This window comes from Myotis daubentonii, chromosome 1, assembly GCF_963259705.1.
Source record: "Myotis daubentonii chromosome 1, mMyoDau2.1, whole genome shotgun sequence".
NCBI lineage: Eukaryota > Metazoa > Chordata > Mammalia > Chiroptera > Vespertilionidae > Myotis > Myotis daubentonii.
Genome location: NC_081840.1, coordinates 100760239 through 100775014, shown reverse-complemented (window position 1 = coordinate 100775014; position 14776 = coordinate 100760239). Strand labels below are relative to the sequence as shown.

Below are 14776 nucleotides of genomic sequence, written 5' to 3'. Positions count from 1 at the left end.
TGGCTGCCTCCTGCACACCCCACACTGGGGAAGGCCACAACCTGGGCATGGGCCCGACCAGAAAAAGAATCGCAATCCCCGGCACACAGGTTGACGACGCTCAGCCACTGAGCCAGGTTGGCCAAGTTGTATTGTCTTCTTAAAAAAATAACTTTATGTATTGTAGTTGGTTTGTAGTTATATCTTATTTTGGTTTTAGTTTGCATTATTGGGTTTTTAATGTTTTATAAAACAATTTAAACTTGGATAAAAATTAAGAATCATGGAGTGTTTTTCTTTTTTTAAATATATTTTTATTGATTTCACAGAGGAGGGGACAGGGAGAGGGAGAGAGAGATAGAAACATTAATGATGGGAGAGAACCATTGATTGGCTGCCTCCTGCACACGCAGGGATTGACCCTGCAACCCTGGCATGTGCCCTGACTGGGAATTGAACTGTGACCTCCTGATTCATAGGTCAGTGCTCAACCACTGAGGCAAGCCAGCCTGGCAAGTGTTTTTTTTTTTTTCCAGTAGAGGACAGAAAGCTTGGAGGGATCGGTAGTGTAGTTCATTATTTGTTTGCTACATACAAGCTGCTTTACAGTTTTCCAGAAGTTTGAATGTTTATTTGCTTTTTAATACAATTGTTCATATGGAAAATAACACAATAATAAAATAAGAATACACGAATAAACTGTGTTTTGTGTATTCACAACTGTAAACCCACTTTTACCCCACCCTGTATTTACATTGATGGAGGATCTGTAAAAGCTTTGTGAAGATTTTAGTGACTTCTAGGTTATGGGTAGACAAGGATAAGGTGATTTAAATGGTATTCTCCAGTGACTCTTTATTGTGGTAATATATGCCTGTAATATTTCATTGTCTGTATATACCACTTTTTTTTTTTTTTTAAAGCTATCCATCCACCTATGGACATTAGATTTGCTTCCACCTTTTTGGCTATTGTGAGTAATATTGCTATGAACATGGGTGTTCATATATCTGTTCAAGTCCCTGCTTTCAATTCTTTTGGATGTATATCCAGTAGTGGAATTGCTGGATCATATGGTAATTTTATCTCTAATGTTTTGAAAAAAATTCGATGCTGATTTCCCAGTGGCTATACTGTTTACATTCCCACCAGCAATGAACAGGTGTTGTTACCACAAGGGGGTGGGGATGGGTGAGATGCAGGAAAAAAATTATATGAACTGTAAAAGAAGTTAATTTTTCTCTGCTTTTAAAAACTGATTATTTTTAGAAAGTTCTTATTAAAAAATTGAAATATGGGACTTAGGTGTTGAGGGTTTGGAAGGAAAAATCCATTGATTGGAGTGCATTTAGAAAGAAGTAAAGAGAAAACTAAAAAAAAAAAAAAAGTGTAGAAGCAGAATGATCATCATAAAAGGGTGGTTTTAAAGGTTATTGTGAAGCTATTTTCCATAGGTGGTAGTTTTTGATGAAATAGAGTCTTAAGGAAAAGGAAGTTAACCTTTTTGCTCAAGAAAAGAATTATTTTTGTTCCTTAGACTTTTTACTGATTTTAAGTTGTTTTTTTTCTTGGTATCCTACATCATCATATTAAAACTCTTAGTGTGTGCAAGTGGCTCTTAAGGGATTAAAACCCTGATTAATCTTTACTGTTTTTGGGTCTGAAAGGGAGCTTGATCAGGGCTCTTTATTAAAGTACTGAGTTTGTGAAAAATTTTTTGAATACAATAGGTTTTTCACTTTCTGCTATGTTATATATTAACTGGGTCATGTTTAAGAGATTATTTTTAGAATGATTTTGAAGATTTAACAGACATTGATAATGAAGAACCCTAATACCTCTTAAATAATTGTAATTTGAGTTTAAGTGAGAAAAAACAGGCACTGTAATTCTCCATAAATGTGGTATTTATAAGTAAAGAACAAAAGAAATGTGAATTTATTTAAATTATTTAACATGGGACAACATTATGTAAGAAATATTAATCAGAATATTAAATGTGCATATCACTTTTATTTTTTTTAAATTAATAAATCTTTATTGTTCAGATTATTACAGATGTTCCTCTTTTTTCCCCCCATAGCTCCCCTCCACCTGGTTCCCACCCCACCCCATGCCCTTACCCCCGCCACTATCCTCATCCATAGGTGTAAGATTTTTGTCCAGTCTCTTCCTGCACCCCCTACACCTCCTTCCCCCCAAGAATTATTAGTCCACTCCCTTTCTATGCCCCTGCTTCTATTATATTCACCAGTTTATTCTGACTTAATTTTTAGGTTCACTTGTTGATAAATATTTATTTGTTGTCACTCTATTGTTCATAATTTTTATCTTTACCTTTTTCTTCTTCTTCTTCCTCTTCTTAAAGAATATCCTTCAGCATTTCATATAACCCTGATTTGGTGGTGATGAACTCCCCTAGCTTTTTCTTGTCTGAGAAGCTCTTTATCTGACCTTCAATTCTACATGATAGCTTTGCTGGGTAGAGTAATCTTGGTTGTAGGTTCTTGCTATTCATCACTTTGAATATTTCTTGCCACTCCCTTCTGGCCTTCATGGTTTCTGTTGAGAAATCAGCTGACAGTCGTATGGGTACTCCCTTGTAGGTAACTGTTTTTCTCTTGCTGCTTTTAAGAGTCTCTCTTTGTCTTTAGCCCTTGGCATTTTAATTATGATGTGTCTTGGTGTGGTCCTCTTTGGATTCCTTTTGTTTGGGGTTCTCTGCACTTCCTGGACTTGTAAGTCTATTTCTTTCATCAGGTAGGGGAAGTTTTCTGTCATGATTTCTTCTAATAGGCTTTCAGTATCTTGCTCTCTCTCTTCTTCTGGCACCCCAATAATTCAGATGTTGGTACATTTGAAGTTGTCCCAGAGGCTCCTTACACTATCTTCATATTTTTGGATTCTTTTTTCGTTTTGCTTTTCCGGATAGATGTTTTTTGCTTCTTTTTATTTCAGATCTTTGACTTGATTCTTGGGATCCTCTCGTCTGCTGTTGGATCTCTGTATAATATTCTTTATTTCAGTCAGTGTATGTTTAATTTCTGACTGGTCCTTTTCCATTTTTTTGGCATTCTCATTAAGATCCTCGAAGGTCTCACTAAGTTCCTCAGAGGTTCGTAGACGATTCTTGAGTAACCTTATAACCGTGGTTTTGAACTCTATGTCCTCCATTAGTTTGCTTTCCTCCATTTCTTTCATTTGTGACATGTTTCTTTGTCTCCGCATTTTTGGCTGACTGCGAGGACCCGCTGTGTCTACAATGGAAGAACTGCTGTGTTGGAGCACCCTTATGGGGTAGGACTTGCTTCAGTGGGGCTTTGGTGCTCACTGAGTTTGCTTCTTGAGTGTGTCCCTTATGGATGTGAGGAGTTGAAATCTGGTATCTGACCAGGGGTACCCTGGCTCCCGGATTTCCAAGTCAACCACTGTGAGTCCACCCACAGCAGGAGCTACAGTGATATCAGCAGATTTCTCCTCTTTGTTTGGGGTTTGGAAGTTTTTGGAGCTCTCTAACCCAGCTGCAGTTTGTTAGGTTAGGCTGCAAAAGCACAGGTGATTCCTTTGCGCTGCTGCGCACAGCTTGGGAGGAGATGTAAATTAATTGGGGTGGGGGGTCTCGGAGAATCACCAGGGTGGAGCAAACAGCAATGGCTATTGTCAGCTGTCTCTGGGACTCGCATCTCTGTGTCCCCGAGTCCCCCAACCCCACAGCAACAATGATCCCTGTGAGCAGCTCTGTGAGAAAGTCACCTTCGCTTTCTGACCACTGCAAGACAGTCCCGTTTCTCCCCGTAGGAGCCTGGGACCTCAGCGTCTCACCGTAAATGAGTTCAGTGGGTTCGAGAGCTGGTATTCCCTTCCAATTGAAAAAAACTGCACACCCAGGTGCAGCCTGGTTCGCGCGTCTCTGTACCTCTGTTCTTGGCGCCTCTGCACCTCCTACCCGGTCTCAGTGCACTTTTTTCTTTCCTTCTAGTTGTAGAACTTCCACTCGGCCAGCTTTCCCGTGGTTCTGGATGATAGCTGTTTTGTCTTATAGTTGTAGTTTTAATGTTGTTGTGGGGGGCAGCACGTACAGGTTTATACTTTATGCCACCATCTTGGTTCTCTTGTGCATATCACTTTTAATTTGAGGTAAAGTTAAGAAGACAGTTGTCTAATAATAAGAAGCATTTAAATCAAGTACTTAAAATCCAAATGGGGGAGTTTGAAGGTTCAATATGGCACTACAAGATAACTCCAGGCTCATCTTGTATATTTCATTCCCCAGTACTAGAATCAGCCATTTCACCAAAGAGCCTTGGTTCCTTTATTTGGAGAATGGTATTAGAAGCCAAATCTGGGTGCTATGTGTGCTTGCTGCCTCTAGGCTGTCATTTTTACAGACAGCAAGGAAACATGTGTACTAAGAGATGTTGCTGGAAAGAGGACCTAGCCTTTGGTGGATCTGCCTAGGGCCGACTGGTAGTATGTGGATTCTTGACTTCGTGCAGGAAAAATTTCACAACACGAGTCCAGGTGACTATGAGGGAATGTTTATTAAAGCTGGGGACAGTAAAACAAGAAAGGGCTTCCCTAGAGAAGAAGCAATAGGAGAGCTGAGGCTGGGTTGCCCTAGCTCTTGAGAAGTCAGAGAAAAGGGGGCTTTGGGAACAGCTTCAGAGGTGGGCCTGCTGCTATCCATTGCTCTACTGGTTGTAAGTCTCATGGGGGGGTCCATTAGAGTTTAGAAGATGCCTGTGGGGGAGAGGGGAAAGGGAATGGTATGGGCTGCTTCCCAAAGAGAGCGAGTACTGAGTCCTTTGTCTTGAGGCTTTAATCTCTTTCTTGCAGGTGGGAATCTTAGGGTCAGTCTCAAGGGAGGGTTTCAGCAGAATATTCATCAGTTTTCTAGGTGTGCTTCTCTAGGGCCCTGATCTCCACCTATTGGTCAGTGTTAGGCAAGGGGTCCTTAGTCATTGCAGCTGGTCCTGGTGTCACTCTCTATTTTGTTGCTTTTCTGGGTCTGTAGCTGATACAGTTGAGGCCTAGATGTTATTTCTAGGGAGGTGACTTTCTGTATCTGCTGTAAATTGCTCTGCCACTTAGTTGAGCTATCTGTCTCAGTTTCCCTATTCCACATGTCCTGGCTTATTGAACTATCTCATAGACACGTTTCTGTAATTTTTATAATGTAATCACCTGTATCTATGGTAAACTAAAAATGGGCTCATTGATTTCATACTGGTGTCTCCAAGTCTAATCCATTACCACATAGATTACTCTAGCCTTCTCCCCTTGCTTGTCTATAAATTTCTACTCCAACATTGAGAAATCTGGTTCTTACTACCCACATTCCATTTACTTAATTATTCAGCTCCAGCATATATGTATAGCAGTATCAGAATTTCTTTTTAGTTATTTTTTGTTTTGTTTTTTAAAATATATTTTTAATGATTTCAGGGAGGAAGGGAGAGGGAGAGGGAGATAGAAACATCAGTGATGAGAGAGAATCATTGACTGCCTCCTGTATGCCCCCCACTGGGGATTGAGCCCACAACCTGGGCATGTGCCCTTGACCAGAATTGAACCCAGGACCCTTCAGTCCACAGGCCGGTGCTCTATCCACTGAGCCAAACCAGCAAGGGCCAGTATCAGAATTTTTAATTTACACTCATTTGTAGTTTTTATTTACTACAACACATACTTATTAGCAGTCCCTTTGCCTATATTCTTATACACCCCACTTATTTCCTATATTAATTAGGTCAGCATCTTTCCCTTCCTCCCCTTCAGTGAGATCGATCCATATATTTGTAATCCTGCTAGACTAGCATGTCACATCTACATTCCATCCTGGGATTCCCCTGACCTCGTAACAGTTTTTAAAAATTTTGCATACATTGAAGTTCAGACTTTGTGTTGTAATGATTAGTGGGTATGAAAGACTCCCTCTTCTCCTCCCACTCCCAGTAATCACTGTCTCTATAGTTTTGACTTTCGCAGAATGCCATATAATTGAAATCATTCTGTATATGGCTCTTTCAAACTGACTTCTTTCACTTAGCAAAATATATCTAAGCTTTATTTGTGTTTATTCTTGACTTGATAGCTCATTCCTTTTTATCACTGAACTAGAGGACTGGTGCACAAAAATTTGTGCACTTGGGGGGGGGTGTCCCTCAGCCTGGCCTTTGCCATCTCGCAGTCTGGGACCCCTCAGGGGATGACCACCTGCTGGCTTAGGCCCACTCCCTGGGGAATGGGGCCTAAGCTGGCAGTCAGACATCCCTCTGGCAGTTCGGGAGCCCTCGGGGGATGTCCACTTGCCAGCAGGGAGCAGGCCTAAGCTGCAGTCGGACATCCTTAGCGCTGCTGTAGAGGCAGGGATGGCTCAAACCATCACTGCTGTACTGGCAGCAGTCAGCCTGGCTTGTGGGTGAGCAGAGCTCCCCCTGTGGGAGTGCACTGACCACCAGGGGGCAGCTCCTTCCTTGAGCATCTGCCCCTTGGTGGTCAGTGTGTGTCATAGTGACCAGTCATTCCAAGTCATTCTGCTGTTAGGGTCATTTTGCATATTACCCTTTTATTATATAGAATATAGGCCTGTTGCATGGGTGGGGGCCGGCTGGTTTGCCCTGAAGTGTTTCCCGGATCAGGGTGGGGGTCCCGCTGGGGTGCCTGGCCAGCCTGGTTGAGGGGCTGATGGGGGTTTGCAGGCTGGCCACAGCACCTTCAGGGTGGGGTCCCCGTTGGGGTGCCTGGCCAGCCTGGGTGAGGGGCTGATGGCTGTTTAGAGGCTGGCCACGGCCCCCAGCAGGGACTCTCATCCCATGAGGGTATGGCCAGCCTGGGTGAGGGGCTGATGGCTATTTGCAGGACGGCCATGGATCCCAGCCACCCAAGCTCCCAGTGGAGGCTGGCTGGAAGCAGGTATCTGGGATTTATTTGTTTTCTATAATTGAAACTTTGTTGCCTTGAGCGGAGGCCACAGCTGGCTCAGGGCAGGCGGGAAGCTTGGCTTCCTCCATTGCCAGGGCTTCCAAGCCTTCTGCTTGCTCCAGCTCCGTGGCTGCCAGCTGCCATCTTGGTTGGGTTAATTTGCATATAGTTGCTCTGATCAGCTGGTGGGCGTGGCTCGGGGCATAGTGGAGTTATGGTCAGTTTGCATGTTTCTCTTTTATTAGATTAGATAATATTCCATTACAGTTAATCCTTTATCCTATTGAAGGACATCTTGTTTGCTTTTAGTTTTTAGAAGTTATAAATAAAGCTGCTATAAACATTTGCTGTAGGACTCTTTGTGGAAATAAGTTTTCAACACATTTGGTTAAATACCCAGGAGTGTGATGGTATGGTAAGACCATATTTATCTTTGTAAGAAACTGCTAAACTGTCTTCCACAGTGGCTGTACCATTTTGCATTCCTACCAACAATGAATAAAAGTTCCTGTTGCTCTACATCCTCACCAGCATTTGGTGTTTTCAGTTTTTTTTTTTTTTTTTAGCCATTCTAATGGGTATGCAATGGTATCTTGTTTTAATTTGCAAATTCTTAATGACATGATGTTCATATTTTTTCACGTGCTTACTTGCCATGTTTTCTTTCATGATGTGTTTTTTTCAGATCCCTTTTTCCATGTAAAAATTTTGGTTCATTTTGTTGAGTTTTAAGAGTTCTTTGCATATTTTGGCTACAAGTCCTTCATCAGAGGTCTTTTGCAAATATTTTCTCTTCCTGTGGTTTGTTTTCATTCCCTTAGTGTCTTTCACAGATCAGAAGTTTTAAATTTCAATAAATTTCTACTTAATATTTTCTTCGTGGATCATGCATTTGGTGGGTATATTTAAAAATTCATTGCTGATTCTAAGGTCATATTTTTTCCTTTTTAAATTGGAATATTTTCTCCATTCTTGTATCCAAGAAAAAGTCATGCTCATGCATTTCTGACTAAGAAAGGCTTCATGGCACAAATATTCCTAAAATACCTCATGCACATGTCATTTTTTATTGAAATATGCTTGCTTTCCCAAACATTTCTTCGGTTGTTTTCCCATTTTTCTTTCAGATTTAAGTCTTGGTTTTGAGTTTCCTTTACTAGTTTACACTTGACTGTGTTCTCTGCTGCTTTCCAGTTACCCAATCATTTCCTGTGTCCTTTCTCCTATTCTATTTTTGCTATTTCTTTATGGCCAGAATAGTTTATAATATTAATTATTTTATTTTCTTTACTTCTTTAGGCCTAAAGAAATGCTTTATATATCTTTTATTCTTAGAAAACAGGGATCATGCATTAAGAAAAAAACACTTAAGTGCCTTATAATGGCTGGCCTATGATGTCTTGTTAACTGTACACTTTACAGAATTATTTGGTGGAGTAATTTCTGTCACTGGAATTGTTCTTAACATTTTTGTTGTGCTCATTAAACTTAATTGATTTCTTTAGCTGAGGCCTGTTCAGGGATTGTTAATTTTAAACAAGTACTTTTAAAACTGCTTGGAGGACTTAGTAAATTGTGGTATTTTTAAGTTGGTTAACATTTTCATGTGAAGCTGTGTTAACATTTTATCGTTCGTAGTATTAGAATTGCTAAATAGGCTATACCTATATATGGGACTTAAATTGTAAACTTATTAATTATGGATATATTTACTATATTTTTCTTAAGATTTTGTTTACTTTTTTTGGATATAGTTAGTAAGGACACCATACTGAGAGATATAGTTGACTAAGTGGATGTCCTGGAGGAGGAAGATAACATTTGCTGAGCTGTGTAATTTGTGGAGGAAAATATGAGAAAAATTGGCAGACAGAAAGGAGGAGGCTATTAGATTTTAAAATATCATAATAGAAAGTTCTGAATCTGACTTGGAGGAAGAGAAGTAAAAGATATCAGGAGTTGTGTGTTTGTATGTTTATTCTTGTTGAAAAATGAGAGGTGTGCAAAGCCTACATAGGTATTTTTGAAACTGCAAAGAAAAGCGGTTGGTACTGGGCAGTACCTATGCAAAACTTTACTTGTACTGGTTAGGTACTTATTAGTTAGTTGTAAGTGTGTGTGTGTGTGTGTGTGTGTGTGTGTGTGTGAGAGAGAGAGAGAGAGAGAGAGAGAGAGAGAGAGAGAGAGAGAGAGATGTATATGGATGCACGAGTGTGATGATGAGTTCAGAATATATTTCCATTAGAGGAGTGTTTTGCTCAGTGGGTGCTGTAGTTGAATAAGATTCTAACCAAAATACTTGCGAGGATAACAGGATAAACCAGTGGTTCTCAATCTTGTCTGCACATTAGACTCACCTGGGAATCTTTTTAAAATCCTGATTTCTGGGCCTCATCCTCCGGAAATTCTGTTTCTTTGTTACTAATGTTGTGGCCTCACCCCATTAACAAAGAAACAGAATTTCCGGAGGATGAGGCCCAGAAATCAGGATTTAAAAAGATTCCCAGGTGATTCTAATGTGCAGCCAAGGTTGAGAACCACTGGGATAAACACTGCTCAACCTAATTAAAGAGAATAATCCACACGTTTGGGGAATGGATGAAGAAACAAGCCAAAACTCTATGTTTTAATACAGCTTATGTTTTTAAAAGTATGTAAGTTATTCACACATTTGCAGATAATTTTCACTGAGATCTAAGTTTTTAGAGCTACTCCATAGTTATTTTAATTTTCTTTGACTCCATAGTGAATAATAAGGCTTTTATTTTTATTTTTACTTTATCTAACTTTTCCTAGACCTTGGATTGTCATACATAATTTTTGCTATGTGATTTTCTAGAAGTTTATAATTTTACTAGAAGTCGGATGCATGAAATTTGTGCAGGAGTAGGCCTTCCTTTCCCTGGCTTCCAGCACCGGTTTCCCTCTGGCGGCTGGCAGGCGCACCCGGAACTCGGCCTTCACTGAGACCTGGGCTTCCCTCACAGCCCTGGCTTCCTCTGGAAGGTCGTCCGGAATGACGTCTGGTCTAATTACGCTTTCATTATTATAGATTAGCCTCTCTTAGGTGCTTCACCATTTCATTCCCCATCTACTCTCCCAGTATTACCTAGAAATCTATCTCAGCTCCTGTTCTCTTATTACATTGTGCCCACTTTTGCTCATGCCATCTGCCTTGATATCTAACTACCTTTTTTGCATAGGTAGTCTTTTGATTACTTGTCTTCCTTGCCCTCACAGTTCTCATTGCCTTTAACTAAAACTGTAGATTGGATGTCTCATGTTGAACATGGTTAAATTGACTTCTTTATCTTTCTTCCTAACACCTCCTCCTTCTAGTCACTGGGGAAGGTGTAGTTATAAAACCTGGCAGTGAAAGAGATGGAACATAGATTGACCTTTAACTCAGTGTTGCTTCCCACCCCACAGCCCCTCTCTGACTAGCATGAAATCATACAGTTTACTTGTTATTCGTCATACTTTTCTCCATTCCTACGGATAAATGTTTGACTAATTATAGTATGCCTGAGCTACAATAATTTTCTGCATGTACCCTTACTTGTTTCACTATCTTCAAAGGTATTTCTTAAGTTATTTCATTACTTCCTGGAAAGAAAAAGAAAAACAAAACAAAACACCACCGGAGGATAAATATCTCAGTCTGGAATTTTGAAAAGTAGTGAAAAAGATATGTAGGTAAAAAGATTAAAGCACATAGTGACTAATGTCCCAGTAATGCATGAAAATAAAGGTTGGGCCTTTGGAAGGTTAGAATTTCTATTTACTGTGAGGGGATATACCATGTGGATTTGCCAGGGCTGGGGTGGGGTAGAGATAGGAAGCGGATTTTGGGATGGTAAGTTTTAGGTATTAAAACACCAAGTAGATTTGGCTATTGTCTGTAGTCACTTTTAATCTAGAAGAATCTCCCTTTTTCATTTTTTTATGAAATTGAATTTTTTAAAAAAGAATTCAGGTCTGTTGTCTAATAGAATGTCTCACATTCTGGATTTGTTTGTATCCTAATGATTAGCGGTAAGGTTAAACCTTTTTTGGGCAAGAGTACAATTTAGGTGACATTGTAACATCTTGTTGCATCCCCTTAGGAGGCATATATATTATCAGGTTGTCTATCCCACTGTTGGTGTTGCTAAGTTTGATCACTTGGTATATTTCCCCATTTATAATTAGTAAATAATCTGTGGGGAAATGTTAGGGCTCCCAATAACTTTCAATATGTGTTTTCATTCTCTTTAACCACTCAATACATAAACTTGAAAAATAGTTGTAATTTTAACAATTTTACAAAAGTTGTTTCTCATGTTATTAGAAGTTTAAAAAGGTATTCTGTCAGAGTAAAAATAAGAGGCAGAAATGAAGTTGAGACAATGTGGAAATGAAGTAGGAGAGGCAATGGTACAGTGTACCTGTGTTTGGAGGATGTTGCTGACACGGTGGTGGCATATAAAATAGTACTGTGTTCCTTGTAGACAAAAAGTTATGCTTCTAAAATGTGAGCAGCATTGTACTTATAGCTTTCTTTAAGCAATTCTGACCAAAGTTAATGAACTTTATTTTTTTTATAGGTTTAAATTAATACTGGATATTTCTGTCTCCTTCTAAGGTAAGTTTTATTTTTATTTTTGAAACAACATTACTGTATTAAATTTGTTATTCACGTAGTTTGTCTAGAAAGTAAATTTTAGTTACTGATGTATCACTAACTTATTTAACAACGGGGCTTATGGGGTTATCTGTCACAGAGAATAATTATCCTCAGGGGAATGCTTATTAGTTACTGCACATATAGCATACAGTACTTGGGTGCTGAGGAAAATTGGCAGGTTGCCATGGGACCTTGGGTAAATATTTTTGGTATGCTTAATATTCAGAATTGCTGAGGTTTGATCTGTGAGCTTTGGGTTGAGTGTATTAGTTTCCTAGGGCTGCTGTAATAGAGTGCACAAAGTGAGTGGCTTAAAACAACAAAAATTTATTCTCTCACAGTCTGGAAGCTGGCTGTCCAAAATAAAGGCATCAATAAGTCTGCTCTCCCTCTGAAGGCTCTAGGGGAGGGTCCTTTCTTGCTTCTTCCCACCATCCTTGGCATTTTGGCTTATACCTGAGTCACTCCAATTTCTGCCTTTGTGTTCACATGGGCTTTTTTCTTCTGGGTCTCCTCTCATGGTTTTCGAATCCCCCTCTCCTTATGAAGGCACCAGTCATTGGATTTGGGGGCTTGCCCTAATCATGTATAAGTTCATCTTAAATAGATTACATCTGCACAGACCCTATTTCCAAATAAGGTCTTTGCAGGTCCTGGTTTTAGGACTTCAACATACCTTTTTTTGGGGAAGACACTTCATCCCACTGTGGTTGTGGCTTGACTTGAGTTGTAGTAATATTGAAATGCTGTGATCATTTTGAAGTTTGAATGTTGTGTTCTATGAGGTACAAAATATTTTGGAATTTGTATAGAAATTAAAGTGAAAACTAGAGCACTGACTGGGTGATTCACTTGGTTAGAGCATCGTCCCATACACCAAAAGGTTGTGGGTTTGAGTCCCGATCAGGGCACATACCTAGGTTGCAGGTTCAATCCCCGGTTGGGGTGCATACGGCAGGCAACTGATCATTTATTTATTTATTTATTTTTATTGCTTAAAGTATTACAAAGGGTATTACATATGTGTCCATTTTATCCCCCCGCCCTAGACAGTCCCCTAGCCTCCCCTATCCCCCAGTGTCTTATGTCCATTGGTTATGCTTATATGCATGCATACAAGTCCTTTATATGTTTCTCTCTCACATCGATGTTTCTCTCTCTTGCACCAATAAACATATCTTCAGGTGAGGATTAAAAAAAACAAAGTAAAAACTAAATTTCTTAAGCCAATTTAGGGCTATTTTTAATAGACTTTGAATGGATTTGGGGTGGTGGTAGTAGATTTTTAACAATTGCTAATACAAATACTGATTATTTGTTGGCATTTGTGGGATTCAACCTAACAAGAATCATGGCCCTCCTGAGGTAGACATAAAAGGAAAACAAAGTAAATTAGCAGTTTCTTTTTCAGTGTATTTTGTCTAAAAATAACAATGCTGTATTTTTTATATTAGGAAATGAAACGTATAATTGGATAACTTTTTAAAAATAATATATTTTATTAATTTTTTACAGAAAGGAGGGGAGAGGGATAGAGAGTTAGAAACATCGATGAGAGAGAGACATCGATCAGCTGCCTCTTGCATACCCCCCTACTGGGGATGTGCCTGCAACCAAGGTACATGCCCTTGACCGGAATTGAACCTGGGACCCTTGAGTCCGCAGGCCGATGCTCTATCCGCTGAGCCAAACCAGTTAGGGCTGGATAACTTTTTAAAAAATATATTTTCATTGATTTCAGAGAGGAAGGGAGAAGGAGAGAGACAGAGAGAGAAACATAAATGATTAGAGAGAATCATTGATTGACTGCCTCCTGTATGCCCTCCACTGGGGATTGAGCCCGAAATCTGAGCATGTTTCCTGACGGGGAATCGAATTGTGACTTCCTGATTCATAGGTCGGTGCTCAATCACTGGGCAACACTGTCTGGGCTGGATAGTGTTTTTAAAAACTCATTAATGCTCTTGATCATTTTAAAAAATGAAGAGTACAATTTCATTGAAATTCAACTCCAACTTCAAAGATGATCTTAGTTAAGGCATACAGTGAACCTAGATCAGTGCCTGGCCCATGGGAAGTGCCTATTATTACTGAGCCTTTCTAAGAAAGTGAAGGAGGTTTGAGGTAGTCATGAAAAGAAGGAAAGTTCTTCTCATCTCTTATTTTTGATAGTCTTGTGTCTGACTGGTTAGTAGTGTATTTACTATTCCAGTTATTGGTTTGGTATTGGTCATAAATGACTGAAAAATGTACATTACAGTATTAATGAGAGTTTTCTAATATAGGACAATAGAAAACATTAGATTCATGTTTACTTTCTGAGTTTGAGATTTGCAGGTAATAAATGGCTTGTATTATGTGATGCTTGTGAGTAAGTATAAAAAATCCAGACTCTATTAACTTGTTTCTTCATTCTGTTTTTCTGTTTAAATAACAATAGCCATATTAATCCAACAAGATATAAGGCGATCATGTGGCATGCCATGCTTTTTGAGAGGTGAATATTGAATAAAAATGGCTGACAGAAGTGGCAAGATTGTTTCAGGACAAGTGTATATCGAAGTGGAATATGATTATGAATATGAAGCAAAGGACAGAAAGATTGTGATAAGACAAGGGGAACGATACATATTGGTGAAAAAGACGAATGATGACTGGTGGCAAGTCAAACCAGATGAGAATTCTAAAGCATTTTATGTGCCAGCCCAATATGTTAAGGAAGTCACCCGCAAAGCTCTGATGCCGCCTGTTAAACAGGCAGCTGGACTGCCAAATAATTCTATGAAAGTGATCCAGAGCCTGCATCTTCAGAGATCAACAGAAAATGTGAACAAATTGCCTGAGCTTTCAAGTTTTGGAAAGCCATCATTGTCTATTCAAGGAACAGGTCTTATTCGTGATGCCAATCAGAATTTTGGATCCAGTTATGATCCAAGTCATACTGTCAACCTAAGCCTGGACCTCACCCACAATAATGGAAAGTTTAGCAGTGATTCACATTCACCTAAAGTTTCCAGCCAGAATAGGACACGCTTATTTGGTCACTTTCCTGGTCCAGAGTTCTTGGACATAGAGAAAACTAGCTTCTCCCAGGAACAGTCTTGCGATTCAGCAGAAGTCTCAGAAAGGGCCCATCAGGATTCTGAGTCTGGTGATGAACTTAGCAGCAGCTCCACGGAACAGATAAGGGTAAGATTAAAAGTGGAA

General features: G+C 39.6%; 1 protein-coding gene across 12 annotated transcripts in view; it reads left to right on the top strand.

Annotated features, from left to right (window-relative positions):
* Window positions 1–14776, top strand: part of ARHGAP12 (Rho GTPase activating protein 12) — a 198214-nt gene that overhangs the window by 13108 nt on the left and 170330 nt on the right. For 9 of the 12 annotated variants that reach the window (XM_059712575.1, XM_059712566.1, XM_059712539.1 and 6 more), the window contains 2 exons: window positions 11490–11527; window positions 14010–14758. In XM_059712575.1, coding sequence (XP_059568558.1) covers window positions 14084–14758 — 675 coding nt within the window. In that variant the 5' untranslated portion in view covers window positions 11490–11527; window positions 14010–14083. Of the gene's footprint in view, window positions 1–28; window positions 117–10482; window positions 10600–11489; window positions 11528–14009; window positions 14759–14776 lie in introns of those variants that run through there. The other 3 variants (XM_059712503.1, XM_059712521.1, XM_059712530.1) reach the window with 2 other exon arrangements.